General features: G+C 35.9%; 1 protein-coding gene across 5 annotated transcripts in view; it reads left to right on the top strand.

Annotated features, from left to right (window-relative positions):
* Nucleotides 1–16,042, top strand: part of Mindy3 (MINDY lysine 48 deubiquitinase 3) — an 82,805-nt gene that overhangs the window by 21,705 nt on the left and 45,058 nt on the right. For 2 of the 5 annotated variants that reach the window (XM_075970504.1, XM_075970503.1), the window contains exons 4-8: nucleotides 1,519–1,689; nucleotides 5,021–5,072; nucleotides 5,953–6,067; nucleotides 8,547–8,620; nucleotides 9,824–9,903. The exons of 1 other annotated variant lie outside the window; for it this stretch is intronic. In XM_075970504.1, coding sequence (XP_075826619.1) covers nucleotides 1,519–1,689; nucleotides 5,021–5,072; nucleotides 5,953–6,067; nucleotides 8,547–8,620; nucleotides 9,824–9,903 — 492 coding nt within the window. Of the gene's footprint in view, nucleotides 1–1,518; nucleotides 1,690–4,994; nucleotides 5,073–5,952; nucleotides 6,068–8,546; nucleotides 8,621–9,823; nucleotides 9,904–16,042 lie in introns of those variants that run through there. 2 more of the 5 variants (XM_075970506.1, XM_075970505.1) reach the window with 2 other exon arrangements.

Genomic DNA, 16,042 nt, shown 5'->3' with positions numbered 1-16,042 from the left:
AAACAGTGACTTTGTTTTAAAGTATGCATTTTCAGATTTTTAATAAAGGAAGACAGGATATTATAAGTAAGGAAAACACTTGACCTCTTGCTAAAATGGGTGTTTCTCTTAACTTTTAGAAGATAATATACCCATAAAGAATCCCCATATGTTCTGGTGTTTGTTTGATGGGGTCTTGCTATTTAACAAGGCTACCTGGAAGAACATGCAGTGTAGGCCAGCTGTCTGCAGACTCAAGTGTCTTCTGCTTTAACTACTTATTGCTAGGGTTGCATTCTTGCTCCATGTCTGTTTGTTGTCTCTCCTATTTTTTTTTTTGGACGTATTGAGCTCTGATGGGGAGCTCAGCATGCTCTTTTAACTCCTATATCTTTTATTATAATGGGAACACTGGAATAATTATATTGCAATGAAGCTGTCAGAGTGTCTGCAGCTTGAGTTAGACAGATACAGGACGCTACCTGATAACAAACGGTTTCATTCCACTTAGCAATTTACAAAGATCTTTCTTTCCTCAGTTACAGAATTATTTCTTGTGAGCCTCATAATCACTTCTAGGAGGCAGGCTATTACAGTGCCAATATTGTATATAAGAGCATAATAGCTTCCAGTCTAACCCATGACCATGGAACCTTCTCATGATTTTGAACTGAGATTTAAAGATGTCCTGGTTGTATATATTTAGTGTTAATATGAAATGTATAAGATCCGAGTCAGTTATCAACATGACTTTTAATTGCAGAAAATATTTCTTCCTTAAAAATACAGTCACTTTGACAAATTTGGAAATCGTTTCCATGTGATGCAAAGTGCATGGAACCGTTACTGACCGTAAAGATCTTTCCATTAGGAAATACAGAAGCCTGTTTTATCATCAAATGTGATACAGGATTTGTTATACAGCCTTCTTTTTGAAGTTTGAAATGATAGTGGATCTGGGAAGGGGCACCACTAGAGAGAGGGAGGGGCTGCCCAGGTTCTGGAAGAAATGGCCTTGCTTGTGACCCACAAAACACCAGTGCTGAGCTTACTGTGGAATTGTGTAGTGGCTTCTGGTTTATTCAGCATAACAGTGTTTGCTTCTGCTATCGTAATGGATTGTGGGTTTTGTGTCCTGATGGTGTCTTATCACCTAGCTCTTATTCCTGTAAATTGATTAGACATTAGAATTCAGAAGATGAGGAGAAGGAAGGTCTCCAGGAGCGCTCTTCCTCCTTATGCTTGATTCTGCAGTAAAGGGCACCTGACACTTAGGTGCTCGACAGAGATGGTTAGCATACTGTTTCTCATAATGTTACATTCTGCATTCTTCTGTATTCTTCTGACGCCAGTATTCAAAGTGATAATATTTTCATCTTTAGGGACGTTGTTTACACAGTCTTTGGGTTGTATATGGATTTTCCTCATTCTTATAAAACACTTGACTTTTATTATTAAGCCAAGGCATTCTTACTATTTTTCATGACTGGATTTTCTTTTCAGACAAACCATTATAACATATACTTTGGTTGTTTTTAGAGGAAGAGCAGAAGGAGCTCCTTTGTCATACCTTGTGTGATATTTTAGAAAGTGCTTGTGACAGCTCTGGATCATACTGCTTGGTTTCATGGTTAAGAGGAAGGACAACTGAGGAAACGGCTAGTATTGCTGGGAGTCCTGCACAGTCTAGTTGCCAAGTGGAACATTCTTGTAAGATACATTTTTATTTCATGAAGTTATTTCTTGTCCTTTTACTTTTAATAAAACTGTTGAAAATTTTTCAGAGAAAATATTGTTTTTATAACTCTTTTACTATCTTTAGTTTAACTAGTAATCTTTAATATTTTCTGTTTCTTTTTCCATTATTTTAATTACTTTTTTGTGTTTTTATTTTATTTATTTATTTTTATTTATTTATTTGTTAATTATTTATTAAAGATTTCTGCCTCCTCCCCGCCACTGCCTCCCATTTCCCTCCCCCTCCCCCAATTAAGTCTCCCTCCCTCGTCAGCCCAAAGAGCAATCAGGGTTCCCTGCCCTGTGGGAAGTCCAAGCATTATTTTAATTACTATAAGACAATGCATTTTTGCAAAAAATTACATTTATCTTTTAATCATTTTAAAGATAATTCTAGTTAACTTCTACTTGATGAAATCTCTTTTGAACATTAGAACTTTGATTTTAAAAATCTAAAGAATATACATCTGTATGCCATAGATTCAGGTGTGCATCATATTTAGATGAGAAGGACTTTTTATGCCATTAAATGCTTAGATATCCCTAGTTTTCTAGAACAAAGATGTGGACATTTTCTTGTTACTTTGTTATGCTATTACTTTGCTCCTGAACTTTTTGAACATTGTTATATATCTGGACCAAGGTAATTTTAGTTTTGTTTTATTTATGTCTTAAGCTTTTTATATCTTGACTGTATTTCTTTCCTTTAAATAATCTAAATAATAATAAATAATCTTGTTCATAAAAATTATGGTGCATACTTTTAGTCCCAGCACTTGGGAGGCAGAAGGCAGGCAAATCTCTGTGAGTTTGAGGCCAGCCTGGTCTACAGAGCGAGTTCCAGGACAGCTAGGGCTACACCAAGAAACCCTGTCTTGGAAAAACATAACAACAATAAAAAGAAAATTAGACCCTTGAACATTCTTAAAGTGTCTTAAATAATACCAAAATGAGCTAGTAAATTAGAGTCTTCTGGTGGTAAGAAAAATAGATACAAATTGTTTTTTTTTTTAATTTGCTTTGGAGGAAGAATCTTTCTAGTAGGTAGCTTTTGATAACTGGTAGTCCCAAATATGTAGACTGAATATGTGATTTATTCCACCTATACTGCTGTGCACTCACTACTTTCTGTATAAAATGGTTTTTCCTGATGTTAGGAAGTAAGTACTTGATTGTGTGTGATGTGTACCACTTTCCGTATAGAATTGTCTGGGAGGCAGTGTTACTACTTCCCTGAGCTGAATGTCCTAGTATTTTCACTATCGTTTTTCCCATACCTCTGCAATTAGAACAGCTTGTGGTTGGCAAATTTTAATAGCACATTTGCAAGGACTCATTTTAAAAAATTTAAACAGTCGTGTAATGTTTCTTTTCAAGCCTTTAAAACATTGCCATTCAAAAATTTATTTTGGAGTTCATTGTAACATTTAAAGACAAATGGAAACTACTCAAAGGGATCACACTAACATCATTTACTACTAATTTTTAAATGTTTTGTAAATTTTTCTGTATGGCAATTAAGCATGTTAATTCCATTTGGGATACTAAATTTTGAGAGAGATTAAACTATTCAAAGATTTTAAGCTCATTTATAGCATTTTCACTTGGATTTTAGTGCATACCATGTGCTTGCTATGAAGGAAGTGGTGCATTTCCATACTAATGGGTTGGGAAGCTCTACAGTTAAGGGCCTCATTGCAGTTACCTAAGCAACTAATTTAGTGGGTATGTTATATTGAACCCCCTCCAAAAACATGCTGTAGAATTTTCTAGTTTACTTAATGTTTCATTTTAAAAATAAACACAACAATAAACCATATTTAAAGTATACTTTTAATTTCATATAGATTTAAAACATTTTATTAGCTGAAAATTTGAGAATTTATCTTAGATACTGACAGTTGAACTGAACTTATGTTGAAATATTTGTTCCATATAGCAATGTGTTTACCTGGTTTTCTATATTCCCAGCCGTGTTCCTCCTCCTATGTCTCAGTTTCATCATTTCAGCCTGCTAAGCTTTAATTTTTTTTGCTTGCCTCTTTAAAGTACTCTCTTTATGTCAACTTTCCAGGGTGGCATAAGCAGGCATTATAAAACAGTATAATTTGGAAGAGGTTAAATATAATTATTTCATCCTCATAATTTAAAAGTGAGGTTCCCCCCTCTCATTGTGTATAGCACTAATTCCATGGCTTTTGTGGTGTGTATATTTTTTGCTTTTTGGTAATGCACACTTGTTTATAGTAGTATATTTTTAGGTTCAATTTCAGTTTGTTTCCCACATAAACCAAAAGATAAATTAATCCATTTGGACTTCTAAAGATTTTAGAAAGTCATTTGAAACATTAAAAAGTTAAAATTAGGCTATATAAGGCTAGTAAATGTGCAATTTTAAATTGTAAATAAAAATTTTAATTCTGATTTCATAATCAGTTTCCTTAAACAGTAGTAAAAGTTTACATGTGAGTCATATACTATTTGCTTCATAAAATTGCTCATTGCAGGAAAGTAGGCGTTTTGATTGGCTTTAAAGACTTTATCTTCTGGAAGCCAAGACTGAGTCTACTTTCCAGAGCTGGTTAGAGCTTGGTGCTCTTAGGGTTCCTGTGTGGACCTCAGCTCCCTCCTTTCCAGCCAGAGATGACGAGGCCGTGAAGTCATGCCTGTGCTCACGAGAGTGTCCAGCACTAGTGAAGCCTTAGAAAAGTCATCTTTGGTTTAAAGAGTTTCTTTGATTATTTTTTTAGAAATTTAAAATTTGTATTTTATTAATATAATCTTAACAGTTATTGAACACTTGTAAATGATTGCATGGATAAATGAGGAAACAAACTTAAATCTGTTCTTGAACCTGCAGTTTCAGTACTATGCCTTTTATACACATTATTTAATAAATAAGCAGTAAGCCGAAGAGTTTTATAGTGTAAAAGGTCAGCACAGGTGGTTACTTCTGTTGTGAACTGCGGGACTATTTTAGAGTTCAGGACGCAGGACAGTGTGTGGCAAACAGACAGTAGTTCCTGTTTTGCATGTTCTATTAACTGTAACTGAATTGTACAGAGAAGTTCATTACTTAGTAACCCCTCTACATTCTCAGTACATATCTAGTTTAGTTATAATCATAGTAACTAAGATGATGAACTATAAATTCATGTTACTATAAAGTTCAGAGTCCACTGAGAATTGTAGCGGAATAAGAAGTAGGGACTGTTTTGATTGCTTGAAGTATTTACAGCCTGCTGTGTGTATCTTGTGTCATTATTTGCCGTGTGTAGTGCTGAAAAGTGTCTTTTATGTATAGCTGCCTTGGCTGTCGAAGAGCTTGGCTTTGAGCGATTTCATGCATTAATTCAGTAAGTAACATTGAAACATTTAAAATACTTCCCTTGTTGACACATTGCCATTCTAAGTCTGTTCATGCTGTGGAAAGGTCCTTGGACTTACATAGTACTTCTCTGCCTAAACATGAGCTTAAAATACCTTGTTTGAGCATTAATTTGCTTTCAAATTTAAAAAAAATTATACATGTATGTAATTCTAAGTCCTAAAGTAATTATTGAAGTATACTTTTAAAAACACTAAATTAAATGCCTCTTCATCATTATCAGTGAAAAAAATCATTTTAAATTGTTTTTCTGTTCTGAATGAATGTAAAGCCATTTTTAGTGAGACAAATACTAGGATTATTAATCTGCCAAAATATGTTTTCTGTAATTTTCATTTAAAGTGCCCATATTTCATCAGAACATTTAAAGACTTTATCATAAAATCTAAAGAAGACTGCTATGTTGACAGAATTATAGGTGACATTTTGAAATTTAACATTAATTTATTTTAAAAGAAGCCGCAAATGTATTTTGTAGTTTTAGCCCTCAGATGTTTGTTGAAGAGCTTTCATGCTTTAAATACTAGTTGTCTTGTTATGGAATACCTCTTTGAAAAGGGCCAGTCTGTTGTCTATATAATTGCATAGACTTAGGAACTGGTGCCAGGCACTGCACCTAAGAGAGGCAGAGGCTCCCTGCCAGGACTCAGACTGCCTTGGTGGACTGGGTTATAAATGGTGGGAGTTGTCAGCAGTATGTTTGCTTTCTTTAGCTAAATTTGTTTTTAGAACTTGAAGATACTTCGTAAATATCTTCTGTGTGTATGTTGTAATAAATAAGAATTAAAATTTTTTCCATTTATGAATGGGGTAATCAGGATACTAATATTTAATTCTTCTTCCCCCAGAAAAAAATCATTCAGAACTGTATCAGAATTAAAAGATGCTGTCTTGGACCAGTATTCAATGTGGGGAAACAGATTTGGAGTCTTGCTTTTTCTCTATTCTGTATTATTGACAAAGGTTTGTTTAAGATGATTTTCTGTCTTAGCTTAGTGCTGTTTTCCTACTGTTCGATGCTGCGTGGCCACTGTTCGTACTTTCATGGTTGAGGAGTTTGCTCCTGCCTCTGTTCATTCTTTAACCCCGCTCCCGCCTTCCTCCCCCTGCCCTTCTGGACTGTGAAGGTGATTGTTACTGCTCTGATTATGAAATGTCATGAGTTCGTCTTAGTTTGCTTTTCTTTGATCTTAGCAATAGCTAGCACTTGACCTTTAGCCCTGTAGAAAGTCTCTCTGACCTCTCTTTTCTGGATTTAGTTGTTAATGCTTGTGCTAGGTTTTTTCCCCAGCTAATGTCTCATATTTTTAAAAAAGATAATTTCTTTAATAGCTTCTTTTCCTTCTTTCTGTGTTCGCTCCCTCTTTTCTCCCCTTCAAATTTTAGAATTCCACAGGAGTCATTTCCTGGTCCTGTGTAGTTACCTCTCTTCTCCCACTGCCCTGCAGCTACTCCAGCCTGCACACTTCTAGTCCTGTCTTCTTTTTGCAAATGCCAATCTCAAATTGCCTGTAGCCTTTCAGTCTCACTTGGACTATCTCCTGATTATACCTTTTCTGAAATCAGGTTTATTTGTTTTTCTTTTTTCTTCTTTTCATTTTACCAATTTTTTTATCATTAACTCTGATAGGTATATGACATTCCTTTTTTAAGGTTTTCTGTTTTTTATTATAAAAATGACAATAATTCTATTATGGTTATGTTTGGGGTGTTAGTTTTTATTTATTTATTCCATGCAGGAGGTGTTTTGGGAAAATAGAAGATATGACTTAAGTTTGAAAGGACTCAAGGACAGACTACATAGTAAGGACCATTTGGTGGATATATGGATGTGAGGAGTTTTACATGTGGAAAAGTTGTAATAAAATTTACCAAACAGCAGGAGCAATAAGTCTAAAGAAGCAAAGGATATTGGAGTATATCACAGCTTGGGGATCACAAACATTTCAGTCCTACTGCAGTGTGATCTACCTAGGGACAACTGAACGGTGATACTCACGCCTTTGTAAAAGAGGTTTCTTGTGAGCTACAAAAAGATCCTTTAGGTTTCCTGTCAGAATTGGAACACAGCACAGCTTTTAAATATGAAAATGACAGGATTGTGTGTGTGTGTGTGTGAGAGAGAGAGAGAGAGAGAGAGAGAGAGAGAGAGAGAGAGAGAGAGAGAGAGAGAGAGAGAGAATAAAAGATGCAGAAATTGGACTGAGAACATGTGATGAAGAGACTTGGAAAGTGGAATACTAGAGTCAAGGAAACCCTTAGGAAGGTAGTATGTAGTAGACCTAAAGCAGGTGGTGATCATAGAGTGGGGGAGAGGGGACGGAGAGTTAGAATAAAGAATGAGAGAAGTTGACCAAATATTAAGCATGTTACTGCACTAAGTAAAGTGAGGTGCCAAAAGTGCTCGAGGTCAGGTGACTGGGGTAGCGGTAGTGGTGGTGGCTAAGGTGTCGCATCTTCTTGGACTTTTCTTGACTGTTCACTCTCACCCAGTGTTTTTGCCTCAAATTCTGACAATTTCTGTATCCTCGGCTGTTTGAGCCATTCTGCTAGTTGTTCCCTTTGAACACCCTTGCACTGTTGCTCTCTGAAGTGATTCCCCTGCTGCCCACTGTGCATTTCGAGACTTTGTTGTAGCCTGCTTTGTTTTGTTGTTCCCTACAATGACAAGTCGAGGTCACATAACTCTGTTTCCCCTGTGGTATTTAGAGACTGCTGGTTGTCATTGCATCCTTAGATGTGGCCTATAGTATAACAATTAGTGGCATTGTTGGGTTTATAGTGCTGTGGATGTCACTTCATGCTGTTTTGGAGTTGATGAGGTTACAGTCCCTCATTCTTCTGTGGTTCTCCAGCCGCCTGTTTGTAAGATTGAAAAAGTGTCAGGACATTGTTTTTAAGAAATGAGAAACTTCTCATAATTGATATTTTATTTTTTTTTTACTATATATTTGAATTACCAATTTTGGGGAGAAAGTGTGATTATATGAAAACTTTCCATTTTCTCCTTTTCCTATTATATCTTTTGTGTATTTAAATCTTTATCTCTATCTAAATTCAAAAGTCTATGACTTTACTAAGTTTTCTAAATGACCTAAAGTAAAATTAGTTTTCTAATTAGGTATATTAGGTTTTAATGTAGTTTAGCCTGAAGTTAAATAAATATTAACTTTTATATTAAATAGTTTCCTCTTCTCTCTTGAAAATTGTTTTCTCTGTCTCTTTAATCAACATTAGACTTACTACCTCTGAGTCCCTTAGTGTCCTTTATAGAGCCCATGAAAGAAATAGACTCTTTGGGGAGCTGCTAGTAACCATATCAAATATACCCCCACTTCAAGTCTAAGTAATTTGAATGGTATTATATTAACATATAGTCCAAACTGATCATACTTTGTGCTTTAGTTTTAAATTGAAGTTAATGAAATCTTGGTTTCTTTAGGGCATTGAAAACATAAAGAATTCAATTGAAGATGCAAATGAGCCTTTGATAGACCCTGTGTACGGGCATGGCAGGTAAAGGCTGTAGTCTGCTGTCTCTTACTGAACTTCAGGCTTTAGGAGTGGGAGAATTTCTGATAAGCCTACTAGCAACAGAAGTCTGGACTCGGCTAGCCCTGAGCTGCACACATTGCACTGCTGTAGCCAGGGTTTGCTCTGTGCGGCCAGTGTTGACATCCAGTTTCAAGTTATTTACACATGGTTGTTTACACATGTCAAGTATTGTGTCAAGATACTTTAACAAAGCCTCCTCATATCAATTTATGTATTTTTAAAAAGGTAAAATTTACTCACATTAACTTAGAAATAAGTATTTTCTTACCTATCTGTGCTAGTTTATTTTTAAGATAAAACAACTCTTTTCTAGTTATTTTTAGCTTACTTTACCAAAATCAGTAGAACAGTGACAATTAATCTATTCCCACATAAGTCCTTCTTTTTAGATATATCTGCTTTAGTTGTTAGCATTCACCTAAGTTCTATCAAGTTAAATAATTTGGGATATTCTCCATCTATTATAAGGTGAAGTTTCTTTGGTTGGGGGAGTGAGAATTGTATGTATAGGATAAATAGGATAAATGTTTTAAATGTAGTTAAGAATTTTGCTGATTTAATAAAGTGGATTTTGGTAGGTTCTTCTCCAAGACTGATGACTTCACTAGTCAAGTCATAACGTTTCCATCCCAATTGGTTCTCCAGTACCAAGCAGTCAGCCCTAAAATCATCCACATGCAAGGAACATTATATAGACTGAGTAACTTGTATTTATGTAGTAGTGTGTGTATGTATGTATTGTAAATATATGTACCAATAATTCAAAGAAAAGAGGGAATTAATTTGAGAGCAAAGAGATACATGGGAGAGGAAAGAGATACATGGGAAGGAAAGAAAAGGGGAAATAATATAATTCCAAAAATTATTATATGTAAAAGTAAATGTAAATACTAAGTAAACAGACTAATTTTTATCCATTTAAATATGCCATCTTAAAGTTACTAGGCATATGTGATTACGGTAGTGGATGCCCTTGTAGAGCAGCACTCAGGCCCTCACCAAGGCCAGACGTAGAAAGGGGAAGTTAAGGTTTCCTCTCACTTTGTGCTTTAACATATTGAATGTTAAAAATCATTAAAAACAAAAACCTTTATTGTAGGAGTTACTTGATTTGCAGAACTAGTTTTATGCCTATTTTAACTGATATTTAATTTTTATTGATAGCCAAAGCTTAATTAACCTCCTTCTGACGGGACATGCAGTTTCTAATGTGTGGGATGGTGATAGAGAGTGCTCAGGAATGCGTAAGTATGTTCTTTGCTATGGTCTCAAATGTTAATATTTTAGTGAAATATGGGAAATTGATATTCATCTATTTAATGGCTCTATATTATGTGGATGTTAAGGTAAGTGCTTTCTATTAGAAGAACTCTTTATGGTTTCTAAGACACCATAACATTAAAGTGTTGATTTTTGGGAGCAGACAATCTTGGGTACTAAATATGACTGTTCAAGGCTTTGGTTTTCTCTTGGTTGTTATTGGGACTGTGGCGCTAACTTTAGAAATGGCAGTCTACCTCTTAGTAGGTGTACACGTGAGTACTTATCCAGGGACAGTACTGCAGTCCTTGCTGGAAGTTATGGGAACTTATAAAGTGATTGAATTACTTGTGTTGATAGTATCCTGGTTTTCTATATAACTTTTAGTATACACATTAGTGTGCTGGGCTGATCTCGTTTTCTAAGGCTTTACATCTACTTACCCTTACAACAATATTTCCATTTCTGGTTAAGTAGCTTCATATATTGTCGTGAACATCAAATGAAGCACAGTAGCAGAGTTGATGCACAATTACAAATTAAATCCCTCTCAGTTTTTTTCTGGGCAGTCTGAATTCATTTCTGTAGTTATTTGACTTTTATGGAATAACTGCAATAAGCCATCGTAGGACATGAAGCTTCATAGTTCCTGTTCATAGGCAAATTTATGTTTGATGTTTCATAGAATGGTTACCAAACAACAGAGAATATAGTACATTTGAAAAAATGTTACTACTTTTCATTTATATGAATGATTCTTAACTTGTAATTTGAATTTTTCCAAAATTTTAGAAATTTGTATAGCAAATTAATAGAAAAAAATACAATGTTAAGAAAAATTTGAGTAAAAGTTACAAAACTCTGGAATTTACAGAACACAATACAACCTTCCACTGTGCTGTTTGAAAATGAAGAGCCTGGCTTCCTACACCAGGTGACCTGTACAGTGTAACTCACTCAGTAGGGGAGTTAGAATAAGAGTCCAGCCCTGCTAACTGCATGAATACACAGCCCACAAGTGCTCTGTCGTGTTTGCTCTCTGTTTAAGCATATCCTAAGAACTCACCATTCTGATTTAGATATAAAAGCATATGGTCCTGCTAACTAACGCGTCATCTCTCCTGTGTAATGTTCAGTTTTGTTGATTTCTCCCTCCTCCCAAAGGTTTCTGAGGTACCTGCTATCATTTCAGATAACTAGAGAAGGAACGTGGCTTAAGTGTCTCTTCCCATCTGGCCTCTCACTGCTACTTCCTTCTGCTTGTTGTGGCCATAACTGTTAGTCTTGTTCATTACTAAGTTATCCTCATCCAATTTCCTATACATTCTGTGCTCGCTCTCTCTGTCTCTCAAATCTCCTACCCTCCTGCTTATCCTAGGTCCACAGGCTGTTGCCATTTTTAGTCTTACCTCAGTTACAGAATTTGTTCATCAAATATATCAGCTTTGGTTCCTGGTCTATTTTGAAAATTTATTCTTTTCTGATTCTTAAATCCATTCCAGACAGTTATTTACTATGGATAGTTTACTGTGGTTAGAAGATGGGGTTATCCTGCAGAAAGAGAGTTGCCCAAGTGTACTTGAATTTTTCCTTCAGTCATTAGGAATGTTGACTTGAACTCAATTCTGTTTTCAGATGTTTAAACATAAAATAAAAATCCATACATTTATTCAGCTTTTGCTTTGTATATTTCTGGCTTGGATAACATGATGAGAAGTATGGAACATAAATAAAAACTTTATGCAGTAGTTTTCAAACACTCAAATAAGCCTTTCTCCTTATTTAATTTCCTTTTGTGTGGAAGTAATACATTCTTCAAATGGCTATCTAAATACTAAGAGTTTGTAATATCTTCACGGGCTCAGAAATACTCAATTCTCTGTCAAATGCTTATCCACATAGTTTAGGTGAATGAGGACATACATAGATGATTTGATGTGTGATGAGTCGTGTTGAAATAGAAACATGCTGAGGAAGGAGGATGCTTTTCTCACTACGTTTATGTTGTTGTAAATAGACACTGGAATTTTAATGGGGACAGAGAGCATGAGCAAGAGGGTCATTGTATGTTCAGATAGGGAGACGGACAGACTGAGAAGAGCAGGGTGCATCATTTGGAGACTTTAAAACAATGACGATTCAGACCCCAGCTGAAGACAGTTACGGGTAGAACTTTTAGGTGTTGGGACATGGATGGACATAGAGTGTAAGACTCCTCCTGGGTGATTCTGCTGTGCAGCCTGGTTTGAGAAATGGTAAGTTCGTGATGAACATTGGTGAAAGGAAAGACTGTGTCAGCATAGGCTTGAGTGAGAACGCAGACGCTACTGAATGCTGTATTTACTCCCAGTTGGTATTAGAAAAAGAATCATTGTAAACATTGAGCAGAGAAATAACACCATAAAATCTAGAAGAAAAGGGTGCTGTCAGTTTGTAGAATTATTGGAGTGGAATCACAAATTGAAAGCTGTGGCACACAGCTCTGACAGGGGAAAGGTGTAAGACTGTGATAGACAACGGCGCAGGAAGGACGAGAACAAGATATTTCCTACTGCAAGCAGTATCTTTCGGGTTTGTCTTTTTAACCTTAGTATGGCTAATGAAACTGAGGCCTGGGTGATTATTAGTTTGCCCAAAGTGAAACAGCAGATACTAAACCAGCAGGACTCTAACTATGCCAAGGCCTCTGCTTGTTCTCTGTAGAACCCCATCTTTCTAAATCAGCCCATCTTATGCTTGTTTCGGCAGCACTTATACTAAAACTTGAAATGATAAGTCAGCCTACCTCTGTGGTAGAGTCCTCCAGGAGGTAGAACTCCTCATAGTAGAGGTGAGGGTGAAGTACAAATAATTATCAAAATTTTAAATCAGACACACTGCATTAATAACACATAAAGCACAGGAAAGCCCTTGAAGGTCTGTGTATTTTGATAATATGCTTACTCCTTTTCTATACTGCCTTAATATCTTTTCATAATAACATTTCAGTGCTAGCTAGCCTAAAAGATAGGTGTTTGTGCACGTAGAGAGACCTTGTCCACAGCATACAGCTGGAAAATAAGCTGCGCAGCTTATCTCATTCTGGGGGAAGGGGGCGAAGAGTAGTAAATTCTTTAGTGAGGAAAATTGAGGTACAGACCACATGATAAGAGAGCTGTTCTTCATCAGTGTGGGCAAGGGTTTTGCTGGTGAGCTGGTAGAAGTGTGAGGCCTTTGGCTACATGATTTTTGCTTTAATTATTAGGAGTTGCCTCTGCTGTGGACAAGGGGAAAGAACCAGCTTTAATAGGAGCAACAGAAAGCAGGTATATCAGCGGGAGTAGTCTTGGGAGATGCACGTTCTTTTAAAGAAATGCCATGCGATGGAGAGAAAGAAACAGGTTTTGTTCAACTGAGGGAATTCAAGATACGGAAGTTTACTGTAAGTGAACATAGGAAAATGTCCAAAAATAAAGAAAATGGTGTGAGTTATGAATTAACTACTTGTAGCAAAGAGATGTTAGGAGTATAGAAGAAGGGAAGTGGGGGTGACTGAGAGTAGATCTCACCAATAAGGCTGTTAGGTTTTTGGGTGTTTGTTGTGGTTTTCTTTTGTTTACTTAGAGATAATCACTTCTGGTAGTAGAAGAGAAAGTGAATATTAGGTGTGACCTGGGAATGTTCACTGCAGGATGAACAGAGCATTTTTCACCTTTATTTATTAAGGTTATTAGTGTTTGAATTATCATGTGTGCTTTTGCCTTGGGCAGTTTACCTTGGGTGAACATGTAAATGGTTTACAATTTGGTTACTACAAAACAGATCTGCAAGAAGCATTGTGTGTGAGTCAGTCCTATTCAATGTTCCTGCAGAATTGATTTCTTAAATTACATGTGTAGTAAAGATTTAGTCAACTGTTGACTTTTTCTTAGTAATAACTTTATTTAAATCTATCTGTGTACTATGCATGCCACCTCACTGAAATGTAGAATATACCAGTCTTGTTTTGTAAGGAAATCCTGGCTCCAGTAGCAGCAGCAGCTCCCCATACTTCCATTCCTTCCATGTTGACAGCTGCTGGTCTGTTTGCTGTTTCTGTGAATGCTCATGTCCTGGGCATTTAACATAGATAGAATTATACCATGTCCGCTGTTTGTGACACATTTCCTATACTTTGACCAGTGCGTCCCTGTACCGGTGCTTTACTCTTTAAGTGAGAAGCCATATTGCAGTACGTTGATGAGCCATGCATCTTTATCCATTGTCAATTGCTAAACATTTGAAATGGCCGCATGTCTGTTATGACTAATGCTGTAGGGACATTTGTGTGCAAGTTCTTGTGAGAGAATGTATTTTTATCTTTCTTTGTTATATACGTAGAAATTGAAATCCTAGATAATATATTAACAAGATGTACTCTCTTGAGGAATATCTGTTAAACTGTTAATTAATTAGTAGCAACTTTGTCTCTAAAATATGCCTTAAAACTAATAAAGTATCAACATATCTTTCTGACTGTAGAGTTCTCTTTTATCCTGACTGATAACTGAACATTGTCTATCTTTAATATTTGTTCATTTTTTGACAAGTAATTATATATTTTAATTGACATTTGGTCTACTTCCTACTGACCTGAGCTCGGTTGTTTATTCCTATGTAAGCTTTTAACTAGTTTGCCTTCTAGTAATTGTCTCTTCTCATCATCTGCCATTTTACAGGGAAGGGTGGGTTGCTTTATCCAATTTATGGGGCTGCTCTATAAGTTCTCTTTTAGTTCTTTATAATGCAGGCAACTTCTTCTAATCTTATGTAAATTTTTCTTAGTGATGTCTTTTGTTCCCAAGGTTTTCACTTCTATAATTTAGAGTCATTTGATATTTTCTGTGCTTGAACAAAATACTACAGCTCTCTGTGTCTTTGTTCCTATATTTGAGGAACTCTGTGTCTTTTGTCTCTCTAACTAGTTCTTCTGTGCTCACTTCATGTGTCACCTGTCCAAGGAGACCTTCGGTTCTCACTGAAGGTGACTTCCTGGTGCTTTCCACTTTGTACTTACCCTTTGCAGCCCTGACTAAACTGCTCTTAAGGTGATCAGTCATCTTCACCTGTTGCATGCTTTTTACAGTGCTTGATACTCAGGATATGTTTGCTACATGTAGGGTGATTATCTGGCTTCCAAAATAGCATCAAATTTGAAAAATCTAACAGGACTCCTATAAATTCCCCAACAGTCATAAGAGATGACAGTTGGTAGTGCAGAAAATAACAACCTAAGTACTAGAAGACCCAGTCAGTAATCCCCAAAAGGTAAGCTTATAGAAATAGAGGGTAAAATAATGATGGGGGGAGAAGGGAGGGGCTGGGCAGAATGTGAGAGAATGTAAAATTTCTGTTAAAAGGAGTAAGTTTAATAAATCTATTGTAAAACGTCCTGACTGTAGGTAATATGTTCTCTGCTTGAAAATTGCCAAGAGTAGACTTTATTGTTATCCCTCAAATACATATGTGAGGCACATATATATGTTTGTATATATGTTTGTGTATATGTATGTATGTATATATCAGTTTTCAGATATCTACAATGGTACATTTAAAATATCATGCTACTGAACACAGAAAAGTAGGCCTTCATATGTTCCTGGTGATGAAGTATTCAGATCTGGTCAAGAATCACATCTATGATGTGTTGGACTATATTCATCTCTTCTTTTGCCTCCCACACCCCTTCCTTACACAACCCTAATAATCCTCTTCCGCTTTCATCCCCTTAACACCCTAAATTCCACACATGAAAAGAAAACATGGTGTGTTTTGAGTTTGTCTCATTTCAGTTAACACCATGATTTTCCATTCCAAACATTTTCTTGCAAACAACGTAAATTTTGTTTTTCTTTGCGCATGAACAAAATTCTATTGTGTGGATAGGTAACATTTTCTTCATCCATTTACCTACTGATGCGTACTCAGGCTGATTTTGCAACTTGGCCAAATAGGGTTGTAATAAATAGATGTAGAGATGTTAAAAAAAAAAAAAAAGAATCACATGCTTAAGTGTCTGGTGTACATGATTTTTTTCTTCTGATTTTTTTTTGAGACAGTCATTTAGGCATTAATTAGCTTGTTTTAGCTAAGCTACATGAATAC

This window comes from Microtus pennsylvanicus, chromosome 4, assembly GCF_037038515.1.
Source record: "Microtus pennsylvanicus isolate mMicPen1 chromosome 4, mMicPen1.hap1, whole genome shotgun sequence".
In the NCBI taxonomy this organism is placed as follows: domain Eukaryota; kingdom Metazoa; phylum Chordata; class Mammalia; order Rodentia; family Cricetidae; genus Microtus; species Microtus pennsylvanicus.
The sequence above is the reverse complement of the archived record's forward strand: the minus strand, read 5'-3'. Positions and strand labels throughout refer to the sequence as shown.